Source organism: Primulina tabacum, chromosome 18 (assembly GCF_025594145.1).
Source record: "Primulina tabacum isolate GXHZ01 chromosome 18, ASM2559414v2, whole genome shotgun sequence".
Lineage (NCBI taxonomy): Eukaryota > Viridiplantae > Streptophyta > Magnoliopsida > Lamiales > Gesneriaceae > Primulina > Primulina tabacum.
Genome location: NC_134567.1, coordinates 26,973,749 through 26,991,926, shown reverse-complemented (window position 1 = coordinate 26,991,926; position 18,178 = coordinate 26,973,749). Strand labels below are relative to the sequence as shown.

The 18,178-nt window shown below is 32.8% G+C and overlaps 3 protein-coding genes across 6 annotated transcripts; 1 reads left to right on the top strand and 2 right to left on the bottom strand.

Annotated features, from left to right (window-relative positions):
* The first annotated feature begins 4,781 nt into the window (after nt 1-4,781).
* On the top strand, nt 4,782-5,284 carry LOC142532840 (uncharacterized). Its single transcript, XM_075639357.1, has one exon. The coding sequence runs from the start codon at nt 4,854-4,856 to the stop codon at nt 5,061-5,063; it is 210 nt and encodes a 69-aa protein (XP_075495472.1). The 5' UTR covers nt 4,782-4,853; the 3' UTR covers nt 5,064-5,284.
* A 508-nt stretch (nt 5,285-5,792) lies between these two features.
* Nucleotides 5,793-7,820, bottom strand: LOC142532839 (uncharacterized). The gene is made up of 2 exons (XM_075639356.1): nt 7,135-7,820; nt 5,793-6,190 (listed from the first exon to the last, which is right to left on the bottom strand). Exons 1-2 carry the CDS (start codon nt 7,520-7,522, stop codon nt 6,174-6,176), a joined length of 405 nt encoding a protein of 134 aa, XP_075495471.1. The 5' UTR covers nt 7,523-7,820; the 3' UTR covers nt 5,793-6,173.
* Nucleotides 7,821-8,853: 1,033 nt separating this feature from the next.
* Nucleotides 8,854-13,878, bottom strand: LOC142533820 (agamous-like MADS-box protein MADS4). Of its 4 annotated transcripts, none has more exons than XM_075640720.1 (8): nt 13,502-13,863; nt 11,785-11,866; nt 10,228-10,295; nt 9,997-10,096; nt 9,751-9,792; nt 9,631-9,672; nt 9,284-9,417; nt 8,854-9,133 (listed from the first exon to the last, which is right to left on the bottom strand). In XM_075640720.1, the coding sequence occupies exons 1-8, from the start codon at nt 13,684-13,686 to the stop codon at nt 9,064-9,066; spliced, it is 723 nt and encodes a 240-aa protein (XP_075496835.1). In that variant the 5' UTR covers nt 13,687-13,863; the 3' UTR covers nt 8,854-9,063. The 4 variants fall into 4 exon arrangements, with proteins under 4 accessions (XP_075496835.1, XP_075496836.1, XP_075496837.1 ...); XM_075640721.1 differs by having other exon boundaries at nt 11,785-11,863; nt 13,502-13,838; XM_075640722.1 differs by lacking the exon at nt 9,631-9,672 and having other exon boundaries at nt 13,502-13,878.
* Between the last annotated feature and the right edge of the window lie 4,300 nt (nt 13,879-18,178).

The following is an 18,178-nucleotide window of genomic DNA, read 5'->3' as shown; positions in this document are numbered from 1 at the left end:
GCAATCGTCTATAAGATACAACGACTTCGAATCAAGAATACATCATTACAACTCTTGATACTAGCGAACGGAATATGTAGAACTCTCAAGTTTCGGAAGAGAAGAATGCAACGAAAAATGTATGCAAAAGTGTCTGATAAATGCCTGCGGGAGACTATTTAAAGAGTGACTCACATAAGCCAGGGGACACACCCAAGGTACTCGCGCACAAGCCAGGGGACGCACGGTTCTGTGCCAAAGGACACATGGTTCTGTGCCAATTGACGCACGGTTCAGTGCCAAGGGACGCACTGGGTAAAACGCAGCTCTCTGAACGGATGCACGGTTTGTTCCAAACACAGACGGAGAACCAAGCTGAGCCGAGCCGAGCCGAGCCGAGCCCGCCTGTCGCGCGCGCTTGTGTTTTACCGAGACCCAGCCTATCAGCGTCTTCCCCATTTTAAAAATTTATGGTATCCATTGGGGCTCAAACTTGGATCTAATAAGGAAGACTTTTCTTTGCACATTTTCAAATGTGGGACAGCTTTCACTCCCTTTTATTCACTAGTCACCTTTTATCCAACAAGACTGAATATATAAGAAAATATGCTATGACATCGACTTAACCATTTGACTAGCTATATGTATTTAATGCACACGAGTGCATGGAGTGTGTTGTTAGCTCGGTCGATGTCTTGAGATATTATATTTAGCTTTTCGAGTGATGACTAAAATGCTAGTTCAACTGCTGAATAGAATCCGACAACAACTTAAAAAACATATGTTTTAGAAAATAATTTGATTGGAGAGTTTTTTTAGTAGTGCTACAAAACGTCAGAGTTAAGAGTGGACGCTATTTTGCAACATCTGTTGGACACAGCAGCGGACGCTGCCACCTTGGTAGCCTGGACAGTCGTATGATTCAGGAAAATCAGTTATGGTCAGATTATGCATATCGGAAGTATGAAGAGTTGACGAGAAAATCTAGTGAACACCATGTTGGCAAATATGATGTATGAGAGCAAACTGCTTCGGTCGCGACCGGAAGAATGCCAGGTTGTGGCCAACATATACAGATAGTGAAATTATCAACAAGCGATTGTTCATGTGGTAAATAGATTATTTTTGGCATCTCATGTTCCCATATTATTTGCACTGCTAAATGGTACTCGTTAGACCCCACAACACTTGTGCAACCGTGGTACAACATGTACGTGAAAGAAGAAGAGTTGATTGGCACAGAATAACTCGATTACAAAATAAGATGGATATGCCAGTAGTTAGAGAAATACAACAACAAACTATGCATATGTAAAAATGTTTTTAAAAGGTAAATTCTTATCAATGAATATGTATTTTGTATTGATGTCGATTAAAATTTAATTATTATGAATATTAAATTTCGGGTATTTTTAAGCACTGAGGAGCGTTGTTTTTGCATAAAGGCGTGCGGAAAGGCCCACTGGAGCTTGTTGCTCTCGCTAAAGAGCGCGTTGCGGGCATGTGCACTAGGGCGGGCAGAACGGCTCGCTGGACGCGCCTGTCTTGGCTCTGCGCCGCTCAAGTGCACCTGCTTTGGCCTGAAAACTCTTTCATTGGTCTTTCAACACTCGAATGACATTATGATGTTCCCAAACATGATTGTCATGTCTTTGTTGATATAAAAAAATCTTGTATTTGACTTGTAAAAATTAAATCAATATTTTATATAATTTGAATATTCCCTTATTTTATAGTTTTTCATTCTAATATATATACGTGTGTGTGTCTAGTATATATAAATAACTTATTATATGTTGAGCAGATCTCATGAATCTTCAATTGTGAGACGGATCAATCCTACCGATATTCACAATAAAAAGTAATACGTTTAGCATAAAAATTAATACTTTTTCGTGGATGACCCAAATAAAAGACTCGTCTCACAAAATACGACTCGCGAGACCGTCTCATACAAGTTTTTGTCTTATACGTTATACCAAAAATATTATTTTTGATGTATTTTTATGCAAAATATTTGAATTGAATTCGAAACTAATAACCTGAGATCTACGAGTTTAACTTAAAGTGGTCACGCGCGGGTGTATTTCGGATGCGGATCGTCAAAAAAAATAATAATAAGCAAGTACGGAAAATGAGCAATTCGGTAAAGTGTCATTTTCTATATAAAAGTGGAAATATTAATCATGAACCGAGGATTACTTTTATTTTTTTTAATTAAAAAACAAATAAAAAATACTTGGGTACGGTGGACCTGACTCGGTCAATAATCTAGTTGCCAATCGCGTCCATATATTATATGTTAGATAAGAAATAATTCGGATTCAAGTATCCATCTGATTTATATATCGTTGACTAAATAGACTTTTTGAAATAAAATTTTTTGTAGTGGATAGATGATGCGTTTGGATTGATATTTTTAATTTGAAATGACATACTCGATTGTACGAATGGGTGTATATATATATTATATATATATATATAAACACACACAATCGTTGTTAAAAGAAGCAATTCCCAATTTATGTATTTAGACTGGACTCAAGAACAACATGAACGGTGAAGGCATGAAGTAGATATATTTTAAAATTATGTCATTTGATGACAATTCTGTCCATGTAATGATTAATAATTGATTTGAGTAAAAGTTTCGGTCGTACAAGCAAAAGATTGCCGCAATACGGGACATTCATTCGTCTCTTTTTTAGACCATTTGATTCACATTTTATTTTCCTTCTCTTTTCCAAGTAAATTCAACTTTGATAATTTTTACATATGGTTCAATTCCTCGTTTGATTTTTATGTAGATTAAATCTTGTTTATGTATGGATTTTTAAACAATAGCCCAACTTTATTTTTATATTCTTTTTGACTTTTAAATTCTGAATAACAAATTACTACAAAATTATTATCTCCGCAGATCTATATTTTCAACCTTGATTGCTTATCCTGAAATGAATATATATTTTAGAATATTTTCTAAGTTGGGTTTCATATGTGGTGAAGAGACTGTACATTTTGGAGGGGGGCGGGCCTTTAATTTAATTGCTTTGAAATTTACTACAGTCCATGAAAGAGAGCAAAATTGGCTCAGCCCCAAAACAAAAACACACACACAGACATTATAATCAATTTGTTATTGTAATTTACAAATCATTGTCTTTGCAAACCTATGTTTAACTAAGCGAAATCCTAACGGATCAATAAAAATCATAAGATAGTTATATTTCTTACTTATAAATTTAAAGTCTTCATTACAAATTCTACAAAATATCATTTATTTTAAATTTTTATCAAACATGAAATCTAAATCCGATTTCAATTCCAAATCCTATTTTTTAGACATTCCAACACACAGTTACATGGTAGAGTAGGTCTCTTGTGAGACGGGTCAACTTTACCGATATTCACAATAAAAAGCAATACTCTTAGGGTGTGTTTGGTTGAGTGGATTAAACAATAATAGATGAATAGTCAAACAATTATCCAATATTTGGTTAAAAATTTATGATACTTTAACCATCATTCTGACCCGGTTTAAGATCCAATTTTGCGGATAACTATTTGATTATTAATCTCACAAATCAAGTGGGATACGCTATCAAAAATAAGCAAATTACATTTTTCTCCTCATATTTCTTAATAGAAAGAAATTATAAGAATTAAATTATTGATTAAATTAATAATACCATTATAGTTAATGAGATGTATAATAAAAAATAAAGTTTACATATTAATAAAAAAATGAATTTTTAATATTAATTTCAGTATCAGTATTAGTATTATTATATATGTTATAATTATTCGTATTCTTATTATTATCCATTTATTTTCGAAATTAATTTTATTAATATGGTCAATATATTTAACATTAATGTATTAGACTTGTTTCTTATTTTTTATATTGCACTTACTATGGATATTATTAATATTTTTTAAAATTACCTACTTATTTATTTCTTATTACTATTACTATTTATTTATTATATTTAGATTAGGTAACTATTTATGCTAATAAACAAAATTAATCTATAATGTTAAAATTATACCAAACATCATATATTTTATCAAACCATATTATTTATCAATATATTTCATTTTATAATTCATTTTATTACTATCATTTGTTTATCACATCACACATACCAAACGGAAATTTAGTATAAAAAGTAATATTTTTTCATGGATGACCCAAATAAGAGACCCGTCTCACAAAATACGATACGTAAAATCGTCTCACACAAATTTTTGCCAGTATGATACTATACAATACTAAATAATAATAATAATAATAATGATAATAAAGGATACGGTAACCACTTCACCAAGCTTACTTTCAACGTTAGCACCAAGAGAAGCAAACCCGTGTCATTATAACACAAGTTCACCAACACGTAATTCTAAACACAATTATAAAATTACATGCAAAGTGTAATATTTTGTGAAAATATCCAATTCACATGATTCTGCCACGTCCTTATATATATATATATATATATATATATATATATATATAACGATATGATAAATTAATTTTATGAGACAAACTTTTTATCTAGATCACGTATAAAAATAAATAAATATTACTCATTCTTATAAATATAAACATTATAAATCGTTTTTTTTTTTTAAAAGACGTACTATTAATTTTATTCATCTAGTTACAATGATATTAAAAAAATCACTGATAAATATATAAATATCTTGATTATATTCCTTGCGTCCAGTAATCTCCAGCTTTAGTTTTGAAAATATTTATTAAATGGGGAAAAAAATTCCCTCTATATATAAAGTCATATTATATACTCACCCAAATCTCGCATTACCAAGCACAACGTGTAGAGAGAGAAAAAAGGGCGAGAGTACTGAGAGCAATGGCTGACTGGGGACCGGTGATAATAGCGGTGGTGCTGTTCGTGCTGTTGAGTCCGGGTCTGCTCTTCCAGTTACCGGGTCGGGGCCGGGTCGTGGAGTTCGGGAACATGCAGACCAGCGGGTTATCCATTTTAGTCCACACAATCATTTTCTTCGGCCTCATCACCATCTTCCTCATCGCTATCGGCGTCCACATTTACACCGGTTGATTTGTCTTCTGAAAATTAGATCTGTGATGTAATTCTAGGTTTGTCTTATTGAAATGGGGTTGGAAGATTCGTGATTGTGGGTAATCAATTATCTGCTGTTTTTCAGTAATATTTATGATAATGGTGGAGTGAGTTTTTATTTAATTTCTGGGATTTCGGAGTGAGGGAACTGCTGTCAAAATTTTAGTGTTGAATGTTAATTCAAGATTTTCTTTCTTTTATCCTTTACCACATACATATCGATTTCAGGCTCGAATGAATTTCAAATTACTTGTGATAACTGTTTTTGACATTTTGTAAAGTCGTATTTTATGCATACGACGGATTTTTTATTTAGATTTTTCGTATCCATGAAAAAATATTATTTTTTTATTATGAATATTCGTTCATTCGTTTAACTAATGAAAATCCGTGAGATCTACATTTTTTAAGTTTATACCTTTTATACTAAATTTAAATATTTCGAATTCACCAAAACTATATTTCGCTAACATGGAGTTTTACTATATCATAGTATAATTTTTTTGAAGACAAGCAGCCTATGACTCAAGGGGTGTACTGTGCTTCCTAGCTACATAAAAGGCAAACCGGTTAGTTCCAGAGTACCTCTGATTAGTTGCATTTTGATCACATGGGCCAGCTTATAGCCAAATTTGGTCGTGTGGGCAATTCCCATCGAGCCTAACCACTACAAGTAGTTTTTGAAATGGTAGCCACCTACCACAGTCATTCTGCAAACTTGTCTAAGACTTTATTAAACCATTTCAACGAACTTTTTCAACTCCCATCAGAGTCGGACATAAAGACAACAGTCTTAGAAACGAGAAATTACACAGTTCGGTTTTCCTAATATGAAAACCCAAAGAAGTACAAGATACATTGATATCCCAGCTCTGGAGAACTCGAACTGAATATAGAGAACACCCTCTAGTATAATGATGAACCGAACCACCACTTCAGTCTTCAAAACAATCTATATCATATATAGAGAAGAATATCCACAGAGTTCCGCTGCTGCAGGCGCCGTAAATTGGAATCACACAATGCGAATATCGTTGCTAAATCGTGCCCCAACCCACAAGCATGTTATTATCCAGCTATATGAATCCCTCATAAAAGCTTCCATGCTGCAACACAAGGTAAAATTAACCATCTCGCCGTGTTCAGAAGAATAGACATCATTGTAACACAGACTACAGAGTTAACTTAGAGCAGCTCTCGAAGTGTTGGCTCTTAGGTTCGATTATCCAAACGTCCAACACTTTCTACAACTTCAGGTGATGTTATGACTCTGATGCTCAGTAAATAATGCATGTATGTATTACTTTTCTGTATGAAACAGAGGAAAGGTGAAGATCAAGAAAGATTCTCGCAGGTATGAAAAACCAATGAATGTAAAGACGAATAGATACTGATGATTGCTGATAAACAACCATAGATCTCCCGGCTTCTTGTCATCAAATGTGATATCCGATGTTCAATTGGTTTTTTCCCCTGTATGGAAGTATGGAACCTCTATTCCTGCAACTTATCGGGGTAGGGATACAGAGTTTTCTTGTCACTTGAACCATCGAACATCTATTTAATATTCAATGGTTTAAAAGTTGCACGGAATCTTCAAAGGAAAGGCCCGAGCTTTCATTGTATCTAAAACTAAACATTGAACCTTCTACTACATCACCATCCAGTTTAAAGCTAAAAATTTGTTCCCGGGAAGCCATAATCATGCGACAAAAAGTCCAGTTAACATGTAATCAAACCAACCCAATCTTGTTGATTTACCCATCATCAGAATCACCCAATCCAATTTCACTAAAATAAACTAAGAGACACAACCAAAGAGCACCAAGCGAATCCCAACAAACCACACAATAAGCAATTTAAGTTGCGAAATTTCAATTCTTAACACAGACGATTGCCTGAGTTCCTCATCCTTCCCAATTCTTGAATGAAAAATTCATATTTCCAACAATCACGCAATTCCAAAACAGATTCAGTAATCACCAAGAAATCTCCAATGAAAAGTTATTTAATCACAAATAATATAAGAAAAACAAACAAGAATTCTTACAAGGGACATCTTTCGACGGGGAAGAGGGGCCAGAATTGTGACACAAAATTGCTCTCCCAATCATCGAAATACTCGAAACAATCCCAACGAAGTACAGAAACACCACCAATCCAATTATCCAAGGCATCAACATGAACCCAATGAAAAAAGTGACGGATCCGCACAGCATCAAAGCCAGAGAAATCCCAAGAAGCAAAGAGGCAAATCCTGCTGGAGTTATCTGCTCAAGAGACGTCGCCGCCCCCCTCCTCTGATGGATATCCGGCGTTTGATCCGAAAAACCCACCGGCGTCGGCGGGGATCGCATAATATTCATAACTAAAGCAGTTAACTCATAGAGAATCCTGGAATGTTGATCTGTTTGAGTTTGCGGGTTCTCTCTCCTCATACTCGAAGCTTTTTTTCCCTCGGAGGTTTGATTTTGTAGACTTTAATTATAAAAATAAAAGCTTTTTATGCTAATTTGAGGTGGGAAATTAGTGCGAAATTCGAGGTAAATGGATAAACTTCGGTATTACGAAACGGATAAGATTAATGATATTTATGAGAAATTTTCTTTTTCGGCTACAAATGGAAGATCAACGAACGAGGCATGAGAAAATGATCAAAAAAGGCCCAGAGGGTGGATCGAAGTGAGAACAAGGTTCTTCCATGGCAGATTTCTTATAGAAAATAAATTAATAATTTTTTTGGTATCATTATTCCCAATGGCGACTGTTCATTATCTTCCTAGTTAATATCCTATGTTGCGAACTCCATCGTACCAGCGTTGTACATCTCACCCTACTGTAAATTAAAAATGGTGAAATACAAAAGACTGGTAGGTTAGACTATGGATTGATGTACAACACCGGTCGCATGGGATTGCACTTTAATAATTCCACACGCGTATAGCGAAAGAAAATGAAATAAGCGTGCTGTTCGGTAGTCGCTGTCTGGGAAAGCAAAAGGAAAATTGATTGAGCTGACACATCCCATGAGTATATGACACGCGCCACCCGCCGATTTATCAAGGCGTACGTTGGCCTTATCCTCTCGACACAGCCACGAAATTACGCTACTTTGTCCTTCCATGTTACACAGTGGAAAACGGACCGTGTCTTCTTTTGTACAAGGGGCTGAGTTCAGTATAAGTACTAATAATTTCCATTTATAAACCTTTTGTTTTAACTAAAAGAAAATGAACGAAAAAGTGGGGAAAAAAGTTCCCGAGATGGGACGTAAAAGCAGCGATTATTTAGATCGTGATGGCGGCAAGTTGCAACCTCAATTGACCTCTACATTATTTGATTTGATGAGACAAAATTTTTTTTTTTTGTTGGGTATGTTAACAATTATCAATCTTGTCAAAGGTTGGTCATGACTCCTGTCTCAAACAGCGTCTCTAGTTAATAGTATTTGGGACGTATGATTATTTGATTTTTCTGTAAAAATAAAAGTCCAAGAATGTGTTAAGATCTTACAATCTTCCACGAAGAAATCATTTCTTATAAATATAATATATGATTTCGCAACTTATATTAGTTGGTACTAAGCATATGTCTTGGTTTCGTTTTGCTATTGCAATACAGAGAAATTTTTTCACCTAATATTGTGAAATAATAATAAATGATATTTACTTTATTTATTGGGTTCACCACATACAAATTGCTCTAATTATTTGCAATTAGAATAGGGTAAAAATTTCTTTACGCAAAGTGTGCGAATAAAGAGGAAATGAAAGCTAGGAACATTTCTTGCACACATTTATTCCACAAAGTGGAATATAATAACAATAATAATAATTACAGTAATGGATGATGATAGCGAAGTCTTTTGAGAAGTCGTTCTATTATTCAAAACACGTTTACGACACATAAGATGATGTTATGATGGAGAAACGCAACCAAATTAAGTAAGAGTCGCGTTTGCATTTGTTTCCATGATCTATCATGGCAGCCAGCCAGATATATAGTTATTCAGGCTTGGCCCTGCTGCTGCTATTGGATCGTTCTGATACCTGAAATTTCTATAATTTCATTAGTTCTAACCAAAAAAAAATTCAGATATATATACATGTTATACTAGTAAGAAATTTGTTAATACGATAGCACAGAATCATGCAAAGCCACAAATCTCTCTAATATTATATGTGGATTGAATCGAGTACCCAATTTGCAGAGTTGGTTCACAATCGAGAGGATGGAAAAAACCATCGGCCTGAGGGTGAGCTGCTTGCCTTCCATACGCGACATCTTGAGCATTTGGGTTCCATTGCAGACTTATTTGACTTCCTTCCATCAGCTTCATACGAAAACAAAACCAAACCCATCAAAATTTAGGCCGACTGACCAATAATTCGTTGTCTGATTCACCTATATGGAGAGGATAGTTCAAGAAATTTTGTTGAACGAATGATTTGTTCATGGAAATTGAAATGTTTGATAGGCCATGCATCGCCTGTCCAGTTATTAAGGATTAACTAAGTAAACTGAAGAATATGCATGCATGGCATACCCGTTGTTTCAAACTCTTGTTGGCTTCATTGAGGGCATGCTCCTACCCGTATAAAACAACCCAGATTAACATATTGGTAAATGAAGGGATAGTTGACGAAATGGAGTTTAATTTAAATACCTTTCTTTGAAGATCTGTGAGGGTATCCAGCATGGCTTGAGTCTGCGAATTCGAATTTTCAAGAATTCATTGCCGGCTTCCATCCATCATTTATCAAAACTTTTATTTACATAAATATGATCTAACAATCTACTTTCTTGGAGACAATGATCGCAAAGGTGCGATAAACTAATGGATACTTTCTCTATTACTTCATCAAACAAAATTTTCCGTTGCATCACAAGATTGAAAAGATGCAGTACATACCCGTGTTGATCTGATCTGCTTCAGCGACATGTCGAGCTGTCTTTCAAGTGATTCAAGCTCCTTGCTACTCAGAGGACCAAGATCCTCACCCAGAAGATTCCTAGCATTATTATCACATTAATTACCACCAAAAATTAACCGTTCAGCCCACTTTTTTTTCCACAAACTGTCATTCAATTAATCATGTATATATTTTGATAATTTCTTATATGACAGTTGGAGTTGACAAACCTTTGTGAACGCTGTAAGGCTTCATAGCGTGCTTTAAGCTTCATATACTCGTGCTGACTGCTCAGTTCCTTTTATTAACCAATGAAATCAATTAACAACACTAGCCAGAAGTGTTCTACCTCATCTTTTTTCTCTGGACTTCAAATCTATATGCTTTTAATTTCTATATTTTTCTTGAAGATTTATGGGGTTGTTTTGACAGAACATACTTTTTCTCAGACTTGATATACATAATGTTTTTTCTTCCACTTTAAAAAAAAGGACTCCAGCAACGTAAATTTTGAAACGGAAAGAAAACCCGTGTCAGATTCATAAAACCAGAGACATATTCCCTATGGAATTAAATCCGCTTCAATTCAATATAATATAACATCCTGAAAAACTTATGAAGATAGAGATGTAATAAAATTAATTATTTTTTCAACGAGAAACATCACATATATCAAATATTTCGAGGAAGAGGAAAGGGTTTGATAAAAGTTTTTAAAATTAAGTTGTAGTTGAAATTTCATCCACAGTTTCCACAAGTACCATCGTCTCCATATGTTGTTACTTCATTGTGTGGAGGAAAATATGCAATTCTATGTCAAAAATGAAATATTAATTTCCTACAAATTTCTCTTCTATACACTAGTCATTTCTTCTCCACCGTATGATACATTACAATCTCTTGTTTCCTTCACCTTTTTTATCAAACTTCGTTTGAGAAAAAACTTCCAACTAACTAACAATCTGGAAATTCATCGCAAAAAGTGAAATGTTAAAATGAAAATTGAGAAAAAAAATTGAGAACACCACTCTGAAGTTTTTTTAAAAGAAGAATTTTCCTGGTTTATGAAATATTTTAACCAAGTTTCATCACAAGGAAACATCATTTATTATCCCGCAAAAACTTATTCTTGTAATCATATACGAAGAATGAACAGTACTCCTCTAAACAATTCTGGGTTAACTGCAAATCTATATTTCCACAAAATCTTAATTATAATATACATTTCATCATTCCGGATAAACTTACTCTTGCAATCATATAGAAGATTTCTTATTTAAAAAAGTAAGACTATCAGATAACCCTTTAAAACCATTGAGCCATTGAAGAGTAGTTACCAATTTTACAATTCAACAAAATCTTAATGAGAAAATTTATTTTATTATTCTTAACAATGGAGGTGTAGATGTCACATCCATGTTTTTTATGAAGAGTTCTTCGAATTTTATGAAGATGTAATGAGTTGTAAAATCTGGTACAAAACCAAAATCTTTGTTGAGAAAATCTGGTACCATCTAAAAGAACTAAAAAATTTGTATTAAAATTATTATAACTAAAACACTTCTGAATTTTTTTAATTTTTTTTATATTGTTTACACAGTACTATTTTGTTCTTGTTTTGAAGTTTGTTGTTACTAAAGTATATTATCTTAATCATGGGCAGTTCAATTAATAGATTTACATAATGTAAACAATTTTTAGAGCAGAAATTAACCTAATACATAAACCAAATTGCACCAAAAGCACTTGGATATATATGAAACCAACAATCAGAGAGTAGCAAATACCAGCGCCTCCCTTGTGGAAACGTTTGTCTCCGGCGCTCCATAGTTGCACTTTTGATACCTTTCCAATGTTTTGAGAATGCTGCTGGGTATGACAAGCCATTTTAGAGAAGTAATTAGTAGCTTAAACAATAGAGCATATACAATTACACCTCAAGAAAGAACGTTAATTTTATTTGTAACTAAAGCATGAGCCAAATCAATTATTAGCCTTCTTAGATTGTCAGATGGACATCAAAATGCATACCAGAAGTACAAAGGTGTTCCAAATTCCCCAAGAACAGCATGTAACTCAATTTCGGTATGTATTGGTGAAGGTCTATGAATTGTCCATGGGTAAATTGTGGTAACTCATACACTTTTTTTAAAAGGAATGTACTGTTTAAGAAAATTTAATTATCAAGAAAAAACCCTGAATCCCCATATAAGCAGAAACACCTTCTTATTACCCGGAAAAAAGACTGCTTTGCATCAAACGTCCCACCAAGAAAAAGGAAAAAAAGCTAAGAAAACAGGAAAAGACTTGAAATCTTTAAATTTGTGGACGGCTTAGTCATTTTAGGAGAATCCAAGAGATCTGAGAATGACTGAGGAAAAGAAAAATATGTATGTTGATGTTACTAAATTAAACCCTAACAAGATGAGAGGAAAAAAAATCCTTGAACCCCAAATCGATATATTTTTAACAAAGAATTAAGAAAAATAACACACAAGAAACATTTGGAGAGGGGAAAAACAGATCAAGGCTTATCCTTAGGTTAAAAAAAAACTGCTGTTTTTTTTTTGGGCACACTGGCCAGAGAGTAATCTCGGCCAGTATCCATATTTCTGTCGAAACATATCGAAAGGAAAAGAAAATTAGGTTAAGATAAGCTCGTAGTGAAATTTTTTTTTAAAAAAAAAAAGGAAAAGAAAGAAGAGGATTAACAGAAAACCCTAAAAAGTTTGGATCTTGGCAAAAACACAACACAAAGATATCTTGTAGTATTGATCTCCAACCCATGCATCCAGAATTAAATTTTATCCAAGAAATTTGTTTAACAAAAGGAAAAAAAACTGAGAGGAGATAAGGGTTGCAGAAATCAGATTCAAAAAAAATTATTGGTATTATATTAGTGTAAAATGCTTCTTTAATATATACTAAAGAAAGCTTGAATTTTGCTCCATGTTGTGTTTTAAAGGGTAATAGAACACTAGATCGGAGCATATTTAACTCCAAATTGAACCAAAAAGAAGAAGAGAGAAAGAAAATAGCACAAAAGGCGCAATAAACTTGCAGTGCTGAAACAAATTAAATCCCACACCTAAGCCTGCAGAAACTCAACATAAATATAGAAACAATTTTCTTTTCGTGGTTTCCTCTGGCAGATCTAACAAAACTCGCAAGCACAGAGTCCTATACGACTCAAAACAATCACTAGAATGGAAAAACAATCTCTCACAACACCAAAAAAGATAGTAAAAAATTTCATTTCTTCCACTAATCACTCCCTTCAAAGAAAACATAAAAAAGTTTGGATTTTGAGACAAGCCCAGATCTCAAACAATCCCAAACAACAAAATAATTCAGAAAGAATCTTACAAGTTCAAGGAAAGAAAGGTAAAAATAAAACTAAAAAGACCCCCAGCTAATACTATATATATTTTATACATAAATATAGGTGTTGCAATTGCTGAAACTGTAGGGTTTATTGTTTGTTTTGTTTTGTTTAATTTATACCTAGAGCTACTGCAAAACTCGTACAGCTTTCCTCTATTGGAGAAGATGATGAGTGCAACCTCAGCATCACAAAGAACAGAAAGCTCATAAGCTTTCTTCAAAAGCCCATTCCTCCGTTTCGCAAAAGTCACTTGCCTGTTGATCTTGTTCTCTATTCTCTTCAGCTCAACTCTCCCTCTTCCCATTTCTTTCTTTCACTTTTCTTTTTTGTGATTACAAATTTATACTCTCTCTCTATCTCTCTCTCTCTCTAATATATATATATGTATATATGTATGTATAAATGTAAAAGTCAGAAGAGAACAGAGGTGTAGTATTAGTGGTATGAGAGTGATTCCATCGACTTCAAGATTTGCGAACCAAATTTCTGTTATATATTTAATTAATTGCTTCTTCTTTTTTTCCCCTAATGGCTTTGATAACTCTGAGAATCTTGATTTTGAGGTTGAAGAGATTATCCGGTGGTTCTAAGGTGTTCGTTCCATACGGCTTGGGCAGTCCCTACTTCTATAAATTAATTCTCTCTTCTAATATAGATCTTATTAACTTAATTATATTACTTTGATTTTTCCCCTATTCTTGGAAACTAATTAGCTCGTCTCACAGATAAAGATTCGTGAGACTGTCTCACAAGATACCTGCTCATTTTTATAAATGTAATTCATACATGAAGATATCGATTATGTTTGTATATTAACCATAATAACGTTAATTAATAATGATGAGTAGAATTAAGTCGATGCACAAACCATTATTAATTGGGATATATTTTATCCATTAGAAGAAAATAACTAGTAAAACTCACTTTAAAGTCTTTCTTTTCCTCATGTGCTAAAATGTGTTTACATGTATACACTCTTTATTTAATAAAATTATTTCGTTACGCAAACTTAATTACGCCACAAGTTAATAAAAGAGTTTGGCCTGGATCGGATCCGATGGTCAGAAATCATTCACGATGTGATGTGGTAAAAAAGAGAAGGCATCCATCCAATCGCAACTTCGAGGAGAGTTGACAGGTAAAAAAAAGGAGGGCAACCTTTGAACTGATGGTTTATTACTACGTGCCACGCGTCACTTTATAAGTGGTCAAAAGGCTTGTAATATTCTTTGGATGTCACCGTTGCCATCGAACCCTAAGGAAGCTATATATATATATATATATATGCGTACTACTTTTACTATAACATAATTTGAAGGTTAAGATAAAAATTAGTTCATATATCGTATAAATTTCATGTTGTGTCTGACGCTCAAATACATATTTTCTATACATAATATGGAGTCAGTATATAACATCAAGCATTTCATATTTGACGACGCAGTTTAATATTTTCCGGTGCGTAAAATAAGATGTAAATTTTAATGTAACAGGTAAAATGAAAAAAAATATTTCAAAATAAGAAGATTATTTCGAATGTAACAAAGCAAATAATTACATAAAATGGCTGGTATATAAAACTTGCAATCTATTCAGTTTTTTAAAATAAATTTTTTTTCTTATATCATTAGAGAGGTTGCTGGCTTCAAATGGGTAACTGTGCATCAGATAATTAGTTACAAAACCATTAAACTCTTGATAACATAGAGTTTTTTTCCCAGAAAAAGATCTAAAATTACTAACTAATTAACATATTTGGATCTTTTGTGAGAGAATTGTAAAACTTGACATATATGCATAAACAAAAGAACTCTTTTAGGGAAATGTCATTGGGAAAGGTATATAAATATTAGACATGCATGTTTTTAGCTTAGTATAAAGAAATTTAAGTTTTTATATTTTATATGATAGTTTGCTAAGGGCCGTTAAGGTATATTTATGTTTCTCCCTTAGTTTGGCGCGTGCTTGATCCTTTTGGTCGCGATGGAGATGTCGCGTAACAATGCGCACAAAAATTGTTAAAGCAAAATTATGGAGACACACACATATTATAGTTCAATTTGAAGTAACTGGACTTGGTTTTTTTGAAATGCATAACCGGACTTGGTTGTCGAAGAGATGAATAATATATTACGAAGTGCGATTACAAACAAGCTTGCCAAATAATTTTTTACCAACCCGAGCAAATTTACTGTTGTGATGAAATTTCCTGTATTGACTAACTTTATTTATTAAGGGAGATTTTCTATTACTTTACTTGAACAGGTACTACTATATATAAACAGCTTGAGAATTCACTCTAAATAATAAAAATGAATTCAAATAAAATAAAATACCCATAATATTTATAACCTTGTCAATATTTTTTTCGAACTTTAACGTTGTGTGCCCATTTAAAGGGGAGAAACATCATTGAGCAGAAATTCAATGGAACAAAGAGAAATATTTTCCCCAAGTAACTATTCTCTCATCTCATCGTTTCCTTGATCAAAATAGCCAATATTGTTCCGATACGGGTCGATTGCCAACATTTGCTGCAGAATTTAATCAAGCAGTCATAGTTATTAACTTACAAAACTCTTTCGAAATTACAGTAGAACAAAAATTCCGACTCCTTGAAAAAATAAGTAGATATGGTACAAAATTTTCCTTTGGTTAACTAAGTTTTTAACCTCCACCATTGACTGAAGTCATACAAATATTTGATTCAGGTCAAATCGTTTTTTATCGTTCATCTTATTTTGTTAAAAAAAAAAGGACTTGATCATATAGGAAAAACATATGATTACAAGGGCAGAAAATATTTAATTTGATGAAATATTACTAACACATAATTCTAAGAATAAGATGGATTTTGAAAAAGATGAGGAGACCAAATTTTATATTTGACCAAAATTTTCCCTTATGGAGTACAATTAATGTTTATATATATGTGTATATATATTCTCTGATTAGACAAGCTTTACAAGATTTTTTGCGTTAGTTGGAGGGTTTTGGAAGTAGACAAGTCTTAATAAAGATGCTTGAAATATAAGTAACCAACCACAATTAATGATCCAAAATTGCAATTAATGCGCTCAAAATTAATTAACTATCCAGGCTTGCTTTTTTAGTGTTTTTTTTTTCAGTTGGGGATTGGGTCTCGGACACTTCGTCACAAAATTAGAACTTTAGTGTCGGATGAACTATAAGATATCGAATTTTTTATATTAAATTTCACGTATAATATAATATGTTAAACACCTAAAATATTTGATCCAGGCCCCAAATTAAACAAGCATATATCATCGTATCGAATTACTCTCATATGGAGATATTGACACTGCAAGTTTTAACTTACTAATTATTGAAAACTACTTCTGCCCTCCATAAATTATTCATGGATGTCCCTTTTTTATTTCCCCCTTTGTATCCAATTTGCATTATTAACACGCAAGCACTATGTGGTCCAAAATTTTACTTTTCGACTAAAATATCGAACTGACCGAAAAAACCGTATATATTATGTATAGCAGAAAAAAGAAGCAACTTATCTACATAGATCTTTTGATGTAAGACAGAATTTGACTAGGTGCGTGTAAAATGCATGATTCATTTGAAAAACAAGATTTGATGGTTCTTTGAATGTGTGAATAACTTGAAATTGGCTTCTTTTTTTGAGGGGGTGTTTGTAATGATTCATAAGGTCAAGGCACACAAAAATTGAGCTTTGAGGTTGAAATTATTGTAATTAATTTGGAAAGTAAAAGCTTACGTACTTCAAATCTTCAATGTTCGAAATCTTTTACTTGCATTCGGTAATGCACTACATGCACAGGGTGATCAAATTAATCCAGTTTGGTTTGATCTTCGATTAAAAAAATAAAATATTAGAACAATATAATTTATTGTTCTACATTCCAGAATAAATTGAACCATTAATAATTAAAAATAAAATCAAAGTGACTTAGATTATCGGTTTGGTTCCTAACTATTGTGGGTTTTAAAAAATATCAACATCTACATGGCTATGAAAGCATTGATTATTGATTAGGTCTCTTGTGAGACAGTCTCACGAATCTTTATCTGTGAGACGGGTCAACCCTACCGATATTCATAATAAAAGTAATACTCTTAGCATAAAAAGTAATATTTTTTCATGGATGACCCAAATAAGATATTCGTCTCACAAAATACGACCCGTGAGACCGTCTCACACAAGTTTTTGCTTTGATTATTAACAAAATAATATGACATTGATTTAGCATATGAAGAATATAAATATTCAAGATGAATCACCAAAAAGGAAACTCTACAATCATCCGTTCGTTAACACCTGTGTCAACATATTTCTTTTTAAAAATTGAGAAAATTTATATTTTTGGTTCTTCAACTTACATTTTTTTCCAAATTTTAGTCATGTTATAAGTCAATTTGCAGTCTTAGTGCAGTATTTTTTTTCCCCCGATTTCAGTCTTTTTTTGGCCCAAAATTGATACTGAACAATGGAAATTGCCTAGCTGATGGTCGGGTATGTGAGTTGAAAATTAAATTTTTAGATTTTAATTTTGATGGGAAAGTACACGTATTTTTTTTCCAAAAAAATCCAACTAAACAAATTAAATAAAAAAGAAAACTAAAGTTCAATTAATAGAATTATCGACATAGAGTAACAAAAGTTTGAAATTACATTCACATACAGTAACCGGCGGCTAATTTCACTTTTGGACAAAAAAGGACTGAAATTTTTAAAAAAAAAATGCAAGTTACTCTACTACGATTGCAAATTGAATCATAACATGAATTAAATTGAAAAA